The following is a 13,149-nucleotide window of genomic DNA, read 5'->3' as shown; positions in this document are numbered from 1 at the left end:
ATCAAGCCAGAAGTCAGGGAGAAAGCAGCTTTTTTCCTCCCTCCCACCTCAGCATTCCAGGCCATTCTCCAGTCCCCTTCCCCAATGATGACATCTGACGTTTTTCATCTCAAAGCTCCCAGGAATTAAGAAGGAAAATTCAAAGTCACATAGCATCGCTGCCCCCCCCCCCCCCCCAGCCCTATCCAGGCTACTGACAGAGGCCCTGAGAGGGGGAAGTGCCCGCTTAGGAACCCAGGCGGGTAGCCCGCTGGATCCTGGACCTAGGCCTCCAAGCTTGGACTCCCCAGGCCCAGATTCCACACCCAAGCAGGGGGCCTTCCCTGTGGCCTTCCCTCTTCCCACCCACAGCCTTCCCGGGCCTGCCTGCCCTCTGCCCAGCGGGGCAACCCTGACCCAGCTCCCCCTTCCAGATTCAGAGGCCACTGCAAAAGCCCCCCCACCCCTTTGCAGCCGTACATTGCAAATCCGGATTCCTTCACATTTCAGATGGGGGTGGGGGGGGTGAAGGATGTAGGGGAGGCAGAGGCCCTCCCCAACCAGAGACAGGAGGAGAAGGCCTCTGGATCCCAGGATCAGAAAAAAGGGGAGCCCTTTTCTCTCTTCCCAGGCCTCTGGTCTTTGTTTGGGCTGGGGGGTCCCGGAAGCATCATTTGCCCTGGGCCCCCATCCTCCAAATCGGACCCCCATCCCCGCCCCCAGTCGGGCCGCTGCTGTGTCAGCTGGACTGGGATAACAAAAGGCACCCCCTCCCGCGTCTCCCTTCCCCATCTGAGCGCAGGAGTGGGGGCTGGGGAGTGGGTGTCCCCAGGGGTCCAAGGGGGCCGCGGAATCTCACTCACCGTCGATAGCAGCCGCGACGAGAGCTGAGAGCAGGGGCAGCAACAGCAGCAGCGGCGGGGTCAGCATGGTGTGGGCTGATGCAAGCAGCAGCCCCCTCCCCTCTGGTCCTGCTACTTCTTGCCGTCGCCCCCCCCAATTGGGGGGTCCCCCTTTTTCCTCCTTCTCCCCTCCTCCTCCTCTATTCTTATCCTATCCTTAAGCAAAGAGCATCAGGGGCGTGGGTGAAGAGGTAGAGTTCAGAGCCCCTTGGGGAGGGCCTGCTGTCGGGGGTGCGCCCGCCCCCTCCTCCCAAATCTAAACCCTTCACCCCCTGCTTTTCTCTTCTCCCCTCTTTCCCCCTCCCAGAGCGAAGCTCACAACCCCATCTCCGAGCCGCCTCCGGCTGCAAAAATGCACAATTGGGAGGAGGCGGGGTAGGGGGTGGGGGGCGTGGACCGGGTGGGGGAGCGTTTGGAAGGGGCCTGATGGAGCTCTGGGGGCTCCCCCGGTTTCCGCCTCCTCAGTGCACGGGCCTGGAGCTCGCACCACTGTTCCCCGGACTGAGGTGCCGCGACGGGGGGGGCGAGGGGGGGAGAGGGAGGGGACCGGCAAAGGAGGGAGGGAGAGAAGGGGCGGGGAAAGAAAGGGGGGGGGGGGAGAAAGAGCTACGCGGCAATCCTGTGAGTGCGCATGCGCGGATTTGGCGCGCTGCCCTGGGGAGGGGGAGTCAGCGCAGCGACAGGATTTGGGTCTGGTCAGCGGTCCTAGAGTGGAGGTCTCCGGACCCCCGCTAGCCAGTTTGGGGCCTGGAGCGTCCTCTCCCCAGACTGGGCCTTCCCCCCTCCCCCGTGCTTCGGAGAGCTGAAGGGCCGAGGGGAGATTGGGCAGTGGGCGAGGAGAGCTGAGGGGCTTCTCTTTGAAACTCGGGGTCGTGTCCTAGGAGTTCAGGCTCCGTCTAGGGATCCAGGACCCGGGGTCCGGGCGGAGGGCCGATTTCCTCGGGGAACTCTGACTGTGCCTCTCCTGCCTGGAGTGGGGGGCAGGGGCCTCCAGTCCGCAAGGAAGATACGCGGAAAGGCTGAGGTTTGATTTGGAGACTTCGTAAAACAGAGACAGGGATTGGGGCCTTCGGAGAAGGGGGGCGGGGTGGGGGAGGGGCTGCGAGGGCCCGCCCCCACCTCGCCCCAGGGCTCAGAGTAAACAGGGACACCCGCGGGGACACGCCGGAGCTTGTCCGCCCGCGTAGGGCTGGGGATGGAGCCCACCTTAGTACCCGCCCCGCCCTGCTCGCCTGGCACCGGGCGCGGGAGGGGCAAGCCCTGGTTTGGAGGGAGGTGAGTCACCAACGGGTGGGGTTGAGGAAGGGCCACCCCCCTTCGCCCCAAGAGGTCTGGGTTCATTTATGTTTGGTTTGGGGTTTTGTTTTGTTTTTTATACCTTCTGGCTGACTTCCCACGAAGTTGGGGTTTTAGATTCCGAGCAACAGGGATTTGGGATAAGATGAGGGACTCTGGACCCCTGCTTCCAGGCCTCGAGGTCTAAGGTGTCTGCTGAGTGCCGGACCTTTGTCCCGGCCCCGAGACCACACGGGAATGCTACTTTGAGTCCTGAAGGCGCCGGGCGGTTCCCAGAGCCCGGTGAATGTGCTTCTGGCCACTGCCCCCTTCTGGGCGGTGTTTTAAGGTTGTACCTTGGGTGTCTGAAAGTCAGAGTTCAGGGACGCAGCAGGCAACGTCGTGGGCTGCCAGAAATTGACGTTAGAGATGAGAGAGGGTTGCACCACCATTCTCACTTTTTAAATTCTAGTGGAGGAATGGGAAGGGCTTCAAGTGCTCACACCAGTCCGTCCCTGGCAGGAAAGGGACCAGCATGGAGGACTTGTCCCATTGATGGCAAGGAGAGTGAGAAGAATCCGGAAGGCACTGGACCTTTTCACCAAACCAGAGCTTCCTCTGGGCTCACTTTGCTCAGAGCCAAGTCCACCTGCTTTTAGTCTCCTAAGGCTAGAAACTTCAGACATTTTGCCAATTTCTCATCGGCCTTTCTCTCCTATATCCAATCTTGTAAGCCTGTGCTCAAGGCCTGTCATTTCTCCCTCTGAAATATAGCTCAGATTTCCTCCATTTCCACTGCCAGAGAGTTTCTCTGGACAGGGGTGGGGTCGTGTTCATCTTTTTATCCAGCCCTCATGGGCTAATGCAGTGATAGGCACATTGCAAGGACTCGCTGTTTTTGTTTTGTTTTGTTTTAATTGATTAATTAATTGGTTTTTTACATGTTTATTTGATTTTGAGACAGAGCAAGCGGGGGAGGGGCAGAGAGAGAGGGAGACACAATCTGAAGCAGGCTCCAGGCTCTAAGCTGTCAGCACAGAGCCGGACACAGGAACCGCAAGATCACGACCTGAGCCAAAGTCCGACGCTTAACCAACTGAGCCGCCCAGGCGTCCCTGTTTTGGTTTTTTAAAAGTAGGCTTCACACCTAGGGCAAAGCCCAACACAGGGCTTGAACTCATGACCCTGAGATCAAGACCTGAGCTGAGAGTGAGTCAGATGATTAAAGACGGAGTCACCCTGACGCCCCACTAACTTTTTAATGAATGCCTAGGTTGGTTCCTTCTTTACCTAGGACCCTGCTCCTAATACTGTGGTCCAGGTGAAATCAGGTGAAGCCGACTTCAGGCAGTTCTGAAAGGAAAGAGCTATCTGGAGTGACCATATGTATAGCCCAAGAGAGCTGTGAGGGGCATCTCATTCCTTCTTGCATAAAGGAATCTTCCTAAAATTGCTTTCCCTATGTTTCTTCCTGGCTGGCGAACCTCTCTGCTCAGTATCTGTAGACGACCGAATCAAATGTGAATTCTTTACATTGTGAAACATGGTAATACTTAGTTAAAAAAAAAAAAAAACTCAAAGAGTATAGAAAAGTACAGAAAGAATATAAGAAGTATAGGAAGGTGGGGGCGTTAAGCATCCAACTTCAGCTCAGGTCATGATCTCATGGTCTGTGGGTTCAAGCTCTGCATCTGGCTCTGTGCTGACAGCTCAGAGCCTGGTGCCTGCTTTGGATTCTGTGTCTCCCTCTCTCTCTGCCCTTCCCCTGCTCATGCTTTGTCTCTCTCTCAAAAATAAACATTAAAAAAAAAAAAAGCCTAGGAAGGTGAAAGTAAACTTGCCATGCTCCAACATCTTATTCTTTAGTCCTGCTCTCACAGTAACCACTACCAAGAGTTTCTTGGGCTTCCTTTGGAAGGTTTAAAAAATTTTTTTATTGACAAAAAAATATAAATAGACATCCTTTAAAACCACAAATGAGCTCATACACTATATACTGTTCTGTAACTTCTTTTTTCAATTAACTAATTTTGATCCCTTTCCACATTAAACATACACATCTAGCTCACTCTTTATATTGGCTGGTTGGAATCTCCTTGCTTGATTACTTCACAATCTACTGGGATTGTTGGGCTCTTGGGTTATTTCCAGTATGTGAACTGCTGAGGGTGTCTCTGTAAGATGAGAGAATGCATATTTCTACCTGAGCCTTTAATTATACTGTTCTCGCAGCTCCTCCCTACCCTCTTCAGAAAAGCTCTCCTGTCCTCTTCCAAGCTTGCACTCAACATAGCCTCAATACCTAGAATGTAGCACTCAGTTTTGGGAGGTCTGTGCCCACCACCAGACCATAAACTCCTTAAGGGCAAGGATCATGTCTGTTCCTTCTTTGCATCCACCCAATATGAGGAACTCTTGACTGGAGGAGGCTAACAGGACTGTTAAAACTAGGGGCGCCTACTCAAGGAAAGGAGACAGCCTAACCACTGTCAAATGAGATATGACTATTAACATCTTCTTTCCTGTATTTCTCCTATTGCACTCATTATTCAGTCCTTCTCTGCTTCAGCTTCTTTTCACCCCACTCTTACGCTTAAAAAAAAATTATTTTCAAGTAATCTGTACTTCCAACGTGGGGCTCGAACTTACAACCCCGAGAGATCTAGAGTGTCATGCTATACCGACTGAGACAGCCAGGCGTCCCACCCCACTTTTATTATTAAGACGTTTCTTCCATCTTTAAATCCTTCTGTTGGAATTATAACCCAAATATGGGAAATCAAGGAGGAATTCTCTGCAATTCATGATTGGGATACCTAGAATGGTGGCAGTAGGCAAAAAAGTTGGTGTATAAAGTGGATATCTTCCTTTTGCATCTCCCAGCAAGTTATTAAATATCTCCTTTTCCTGCCTAAGATGGGGTATTAAAGGAGGCAGCTCTGGGACTGAATGTCAGGCCAGAGACTGACGCCACCTAGTGGTCAGTTAAAGAAGGTTAAAGAAGTGTGAATAGGAAGGGTGTCTCTGAAGGGTCTGGTGGAAGGTAGGAAGAGAACCAAGATTTACTGAGCACTTACCATGTACCAAGCCCACTCAATGTATTTTACATGGATTAAGTCACTTCTGTCTCAGAACCACCTGTGGCATAGGTGTTATTTCCAATTTGTAGATAGATATGGCGTTAGAGGCTCAAGGAGATTAAGAAATCTGCCCCAAATCACAGTGCAGATTGGAGCCCAGTTCTCATTCATTTAATCAACATTTATTAGGTACCTTATTTGTGCTGGACACATTTCTAGGTGTGCACAAGGGACAAGAGATGAAAGCACACAATCTCAGCCTTCAAGAAGTGCACAATTTAGTGGGGTTGCTCAACCTGATGATTGATAATCACAACACAGTGCCTAATGCCTGTGATAAAGGAAAACACAGAGGGAACCAGAGCCAGATAACTATTCCAAAGAAAGAGATCAAAGCAGAGCTGGGCGTATGATGCCAAACTACATGTTGAAGAGAGAGGAAGAAGATGACAAGCAATGACAAGAGATGCATGTTTTAGGTTGAAGGACAGGCAAAGGCATAGAGACATGAAGAAGTTTAAAACACAAATGGCCAATATGGTATGGCTGAAGTTCAAGATACTTGTTGGGCAAGGTAATGGAAGAGGTATCAGGGAACCTAATAACAAAGGGTGGTTTTGGCCACATGAAGTACTTAGAACTTTTTTTCTAAAAGTAGTGCGGAGCCAGGCAAGAAATTGATGAAGTCCTAATGTATCAGCCATAGAACTGAGGAGGAAGAGGATTCCAGACTAAGAAGACAAGATCAAGTATGTTAGTTGATTTATCATGTCAGCCTAGAGAATAGTGACAGAAAGCGAGGACTAGAAACTTTGGATCACATTAGAATGTTCTCAAAGTTCTCATATCTAGGCTGCACAATAGAATAACCTGAAGAGCTTTTAAAATTCCAATGCTAGAAACTTATATCACTTGGCTTCAAGACTTGTAAGCTACAGTAATCAAGACAGTGTGGTACTGGCATTAAGGGTCGACAAACAGATCCATGAAACAGAATAAGAGGGGTCAGAAATAGACTCACACTTAAAGGTCACTTGATTTTTGACAAAGGTGTCAAAGCAATCCACTGGGGAAAGGAATAGCTTTTCAACAAATGATGCAGAGAAAACTGAATACCTATAAGGAAGAAATAAGTGAAACTTGACCCCTCCTTCATACTATATGCAAAAATTAATTCAAAATGGATCAAAAGGCTAAGGCATACGAGCTAAAATGATAAACTTTTAGGTGAAAACATAGAATAACTTCATGACTTGGCGGTAAAAAAATTCTTAAGTTATAGAAAGCAATAACTATAACAGAAATATCAAGATTTAGGGGTGCCTGGGTGGCTCAAATGGTTAAGCCTCTGACTTTGGCTCAGGTCATGATCTCACAGTTCGTGAGCTCAAGCCCTGCATCCAACTCTGTGCTAACAGTTCAGAGCTTGCAGCCTGCTTCAGATTCTGTGTCTCCCTCTCTCGCTGCCCCTCCCTGCTCACACTCTGTCTCTCTCTCAAAAATAAATAAATATTAAAAAAACAAAAAAGAAATATCAAGAATTAAAACTTTTGTTTATCACAAGACGCCATTAAGAAAATGAACAAATAAGCCAAATAGGTAAGGAAAATACTGATCTGACAAAGGACTGGTATCCAGGATAGGTAAAAAAAAAAAAAAAAAAAAAAAAATCTATAACACAGTAATAAAAAGACAACTTTTTTTAAAATGGACAAAAGATTTGAACAGATACTTCACAAAAGAACATGTATGAATGGACAATAAGCACATGAAAAGTGTTCAGCATCTTTAGTCATCAAGAAAATGCAAGTTAAAACCACAATGGAAAATTTTCCACACTCACCAAAATGGTTAAACTTTTAAAAACTCACAATACCAAATGTTAATGAGTAGTAGACCAACTGAAACTCACACACAGTGTTGAGAATGTAAAATGTACTATCGGTTTGGAACAATATGTAACATTTCTTATAAAAGTGAGCATATACCTATGACCCAAAAATTATACTCCTAGTTATTTATTCAAGAGAAATGAAAATGTATACAAACAGATTTGAAGAAGAATGCACACAGCAGTTTTCTTCATAATAGGCAAAAACTGGCTACAGCCAGGTATTTGTCATTTTTTAAAAAATGATAGACTACAATGAGATGCTACCCAGTAATGGACAAACTATGTTGTGTTACACACAACAACATGGGTGAGTCTCAGAACATTCACCAGTGAGTAAAAGAAACCAGACGTATAAAAGCACATCCCATTTTGCTCCATTTATATGAATTCCAGAAAATACAATCAGAACAGTGGGGATGGGGTAGGGATTATGATCTATATCTTGAGAGGGGTTTAGATGTCACACAGAGGTGGAGCGGTATGGCAGGGATTTGAACCCAGGTGCCCTAGCCCCAGAGGCCATGGTTTAAGCCACCATATTACATTGCTTTGCTGCTGGGATGCTTTAGCCTTGGGTCTGGATGAGATTACACAGGAAGAGTAGCCTTGTGAAGGCGGGACTGAGAAGGAGCACCTAGAGACATAGAGGGAGGACTAGGAGAGAGGAAGCAGGAAAACCAACAAGGGGAGGGCTTAGTCAAGAATGGCTAACGGTGTTGAATACTGCTGAGGGGTCCAGCAAAGACGGGGGTGGGCCAGTGTCCCAAGTACATAGGTAGGCAAAAATGACATGGGCCTGAACAGTTTCATTGGACTGGTGGGGGCAGCCACCGGTTGGCAGTGTCCTGAGGAGGTGAGGAAGGGAAGACCATGAATGTGAATAACTTTCCCAAGAAGCTTGGCTACACAGGGGAAGAGAGAGAGATAAGACAGTAGTTAAAGGGCCAGTTAGAGGCCTGGGATTTCCTTGCAGAGGCTCAATCCTGACCACAGTTGGCTCCGTCCAGGGATGCTTGCCCACCCACCAAGGTTGCCACTTTTTCTTCTGTGAGGTGAAGATCTATTGGCCACAGGAAGCCTCTGACAGCCCCAGGGCTCTATTTGGAAACTTGAGATCAGCTGACCCTACCATTGCTCACATCCTGTCATCCTTGGCAAGCCTCAATGGGCGTCTACCCTTCTCCACTTAATCCAGTGCTTCCTCTTCCTGACCACCCTTGCACTGCTCCCCATACCCCTCCTTGCACAAAGCCTGAAGCCACACTTGGCTCAGATTGTCCTTGCCCCTCTTTGCTTGTCTGAAACCTGCTTCTTCCCTAAGGACATTCTTCTTTTAATGAGCTATCACTTATTCTCCCAGGTGCATAAGATGGGTGGTATGGGAACATGGGCATTCAGATGTTCTGGGCTCTCCATTTCCAACAGTCACCTGGCTCCACTGAGGTCTCAGTTAGGGATACATCTAGAAGCAAGTAACACAAGACCCAATTAAAGTAAATGGAACAAGGTGGAGTTCTAGAGCAGATCCAGGGCTGGTTCGACAGTTTTCTACCTCCTCACACTGCTTCTCTATCCTAAGTGCTCTCCTTGGTCGCAACTGTTTCAGTCCTCAACATATGGACTTAGCTTTGAAGAAGAACAGAATCTTTCCCAAGAACCCCCTAAGGTCCTAGTGGCCAGGGGAATGGGATTGGCTAGACCAATGAGATTCATCCCCTGAATGCATGGGAGGGGAACACCTGTACAAAATGCAGACTTTGCCAGCAAGGCAGAAGGGCTTGCTACTGAGGCGCTACCATAAGTGCTCGCCTTGATAGTCCTATAAATCCCTCTACATTTTAAGGGCCAACAATTCCACCTTCCACTGAGAAGACGTGTAGCATACTGCTCTCGGGCAACAGTCATCACACCAGACTGACTGGGTCCAAATCCCAGCTCTCTCACTTGCCAGGTCTTTGGCTTTAGGCAGGATACTTAACCTTTCCACACTGCAGTTTCCTCATCTGTAAAATGAGGGCTATCAACGCTATCCGGTAGAACTTTCTGTGATGATGGTAATGCCCCATGTCTGTGCTAATATAGTAGCCATTAGCCATATGTGGCTATTGAGCGTTTGAAATGTGGCTAGTGTATCTGAGGAATTTATTTATTTATTTATTTATTTATTTATTTATTTATTTATTTATTTACTTACTTATATATTTATTTACTTATTTACTTATTTTTGAGAGAGAGAGAGAGAGAGAGAGAGAGAGAGAGAGAGAGAGGCAGAATGAGGGGAACAGAAGATCAAAAGCAGGCTCTGTGCTGAGAGCAGCGAGCCAGGCTCAAACTCATCAACCGCAAGAACATGACCTGACCTGAAGTCGGACGCTCAGCAGACTAAGCCACCCAGGTGCCTTATTTATTTATTTTGAGAGAGAGAGAGGGAGAGAGAGAATCCCAAGCAGGCCACACACTGTCAGCGCAGAGCCGCACGTAGGGCTTGAACCCAAGAATCATGAGTTCATGACCTGAGCCCAAACCAAGAGTTGGACACTTAACTGGCTGAGCCACCTAGGCACCCCAGGAATTGAATTTTTAAATTAAAATTAAATAGCCACATGTGGTGAGTGGTTACCATCTTGGGCACATAGTTCTATCTCACAGTATTGTTGTAGGATAAAATGTACAGTGTTTAGAATTTTAGGTAGGAATTGAAGTGACACATAAGCTCTCACTAAAGGTTAGTTCTTGTTATTTTTGCTGTCATACACTGATGATGTCACGATCACTTTTGCCCACACTCCCTGAAGACTTTGGCATCTGACCTACTGTATTCCTATCCACCTCAGGTCTTTGCAAACCCAGATGGCTTCAACTATGCATGCGGGTAGTCCAGCCAGCACCCTGGCTTCTTGGTTCCTTGCCCTCCTCAACTCCAATGACTCATCAACCATCATGTTGCCATAGCCACTCAGTCCTGGAGCCATGACCTACATGGTGTCCTCCTAGGAGAGCTGGCCTGAAATCTCATCCCCTTGTCTCCAACTGCAACACTCCAGGCCTCTAACTCGTTTTTCCTTTGCTCCCAGTAAGGCTACTCTTTAGGTCTGTTGAGACTTCCAGTTCCTTGACTCTGTTCTTTCCTTACCCACCAGTTCCTCGTGTCTTTATTTCTCTTCCTACCCAGCCTTGATTCTACAATGCTTCACTTCTACCCCTCCATGAAACGGTCTCCTCCTCCATTATTAGTAACCTTCTGAACTGTTCTGTCTTCAGACTTACACTTCAAATCCATTCTCTACACTGTAGCGGGTGGTCTTTCTGAGAAACCTCATCATATTACTCACCTGCCCAAATCTTCTAATGCTCCCCATTGCCAACTACCACCCCTTTCCAGAAGGTACCATGCTCCCACAGTATCCATACTTTTACACACGCTAGATTCTCTTCCTGGTTTAACTCTCCTTTTGTTCTTTGCTTGAATAATTCCTATTTTTCCTTCAAGATTTAGTTCAGGTATCACCTCCTACAGGGAGCTCCCTGATCTCTCCTATCTGCTATCTAGTGTAGATGCCCCTCCTATGTGTCCCCGTAGCACCCTGTGATTCACTGGATTCACAGCCCTGATTATCCTATAATATCACTGTTTGCTAACTGATCTGACTCCCCCTGTCGGCTGTTAAGAACCTGAGAACAGACACCAACAATTTTTACTGACTTAACTAAATACACATTCCAAGCATTGTCTTATATGTTTGCTATCAGTTCAATTTTCCTTTTTTAAAGAAGGGGGGTGTTGAATATGTTGGTATATATGCTCAGAGTAAAGAGCTGTAATAATTAGAGAATGAAGTTGGAGATTTGGAGGATCAAAGAGACAATGAATGGAACAGTGCCTGAGGAGACAGAGGGGGTTCCTGAGGAGAAGCATACCTCAGGGAAGAGTAGGGACAGGGACAGGGGCTCCTTGTCCTCTGAGCCTATGGGGAAGGTGCAGTTGCTGATGAATATATGTGTTGGTTGACAGAAGGAAACTGGGGGAGTTTCCAATTTATAGTCTCTGTTTCATCTAATCTAAGTGTTGAGGTGATATCAAGGTGGATGAAAAGTTGGGGAGAATGGCAAAGGCCTGAGAGACAGAGGTGACTAAGGGTCCACAGCAGATTCCCATACTTCTGTGACTTTTTCCTTCTTTCCCTCAATCCTCCACAAATCCCAGGACACTACCCAGTGCTCCTGAACACGGCAGCCACTCATCTTACCTGTGAAATGCACTGAGCTCCTGCCATCAATACATGACTAAGTGTAGTCCTTCTATAAGAGAGTATCTGTAAAACATTTAGCCCAGCACCAGGTACCTAGTAAAGACTCAGTAAACAATAGTCCTTGTCTTCATTAGCAAGAATGCATGTTGTCTTTTCTAGCTGCATAGGAATGTGTAAGTATGATATGAATCCCCACCCTCTGGGAGCTTCTGTTCTTGTCAGAGAAGAAGGATATACCCCTAAAATAACTAAAAAGCAATGCAAAGTGATACATGATGTTTACCGACATCCAAATAGTGCTTTGATCTGTGATCCCAGTCTGCAATAAAAATTATCTTTTATATCAAGACCTGTAACTCAGATACTTATATAAAACTGAAACAAAAGTTTCATTAAACAATACTTACCCTTACTTTGTGTGATGCATTCTGATATTTTCTGTTCTATTTTATCCTACTTTGTTTTTAGAAAGTGAAGGGCGCCTGGGTGGCTCAGTCAGTTAAGCGTCCAACTTCAGCTCAGGTCATGATTTCACAGTTTGGGTCATGAGTTCAAGCCCTGTGTTGGGCTCTCTGCTGTTAGCGCAGAGCTCGCTTCAGATCCTGTCTCTCTCTGTCCCTCCCCTGCTCTCTGTCTCTCTCAAAAATAAATAAACATTTTTAAATAGTGATGGTCAAGGCTCACTATGATGGATTGAACTGTGTCTCTCAAAGATTCATATTTTCAGGGGCACCTGGGTGGCTCAGCCAGTAGAGCATGCAACTCTTGATTTCAGGGTTGTGAGTTTGAGCCCCATGTAAGGCATAGAGCTTACTTTAATTAAGTTTTTTAAATTCATATTTTCATATTGAATTCATATGTCCCTCAAAAATTCATATTCATTTGAGGTTTGCCCAGTACCTCAGAATGTAACCTTATTTAGGGATATGGACTTTACAGAGGTAATCAAGTTAAAATGAGGTCATTAAGGGTGTTCCCTAAGCCAATATGACTGGTGTTCTTATGTAAAGGGGAAATTTGGAGACAGGCTCAAATATAGGGGGAACACCATGTGAACTTGAAGATGGCCATCTACAAGCCAAGGAGAGATACCTCGAACAGATTTTTCCCTCCCAGCTCTCTGAAGGGACCAACCCTGCCAACATCTTAATCTGAGACTTCTAGCCTCCAAAATTGTGAGACAAGAAATTTGGTTGTTTAAGCCAAGCCAGCTCGTGATGCTTTGTTACGGTAGCCTTAACAAACTAAAACAGTCTTCAGATTGCTTTTGTGACTCACTATTGGCTTGCAAACCGCCCTTTACAGACCACAAAGTTCCTTTTTCCTATGCTTTCTCTCATGTAATCTTTATGACCACTTGGTGGGATGGCAGGGCTTATGGGTGAGGCAAGCAAGCTACCCAGTCCCAGGGTCATGCAAGTGGGGGTGCCATTACTGAAAGTCTAGCAGACCCTACAACTGTGCAACCTGAAGATGAGCGCCTCCTTAAATTTTGCTGAACTGTTGTCTCCATTTGAGGGGTTGACACACAGTCACAAAGCTCTTAAGTGGTGTTGTACCCAAGCTGGATTGACCTCTAAATTCTGGGTTCTTAAAAATCAGTTAATTAATTAATTAACTCTGGCTTATTCCCATGACACCACAGTGTCCCCATTGGTGCAATCAGTTAGAGAGGATGACAAAAAATATTGTTTCCCTACCAGTACTTGCTCCTGCCTTTCTACCCTGCAAAAGGACCCAAAGTTAGAGACTGCGTTCAATCCTCCCCT

General features: G+C 46.9%; 1 protein-coding gene across 2 annotated transcripts in view; it reads right to left on the bottom strand.

The window, feature by feature from the left end:
- Nucleotides 1-1,383, bottom strand: part of LRP1 (LDL receptor related protein 1) — an 81,386-nt gene extending 80,003 nt beyond the window's left edge. For both annotated transcript variants that reach the window (XM_019835109.2, XM_003988931.5), the window contains exon 1: nt 843-1,383. In XM_019835109.2, coding sequence (XP_019690668.2) covers nt 843-909 — 67 coding nt within the window. In that variant the 5' untranslated portion in view covers nt 910-1,383. The remainder of the gene's footprint in view (nt 1-842) is intronic.
- Between the last annotated feature and the right edge of the window lie 11,766 nt (nt 1,384-13,149).

The sequence above is a fragment of the Felis catus genome, chromosome B4, assembly GCF_018350175.1.
Source record: "Felis catus isolate Fca126 chromosome B4, F.catus_Fca126_mat1.0, whole genome shotgun sequence".
In the NCBI taxonomy this organism is placed as follows: domain Eukaryota; kingdom Metazoa; phylum Chordata; class Mammalia; order Carnivora; family Felidae; genus Felis; species Felis catus.
This window is presented reverse-complemented; position numbering and strand designations above follow the sequence as displayed.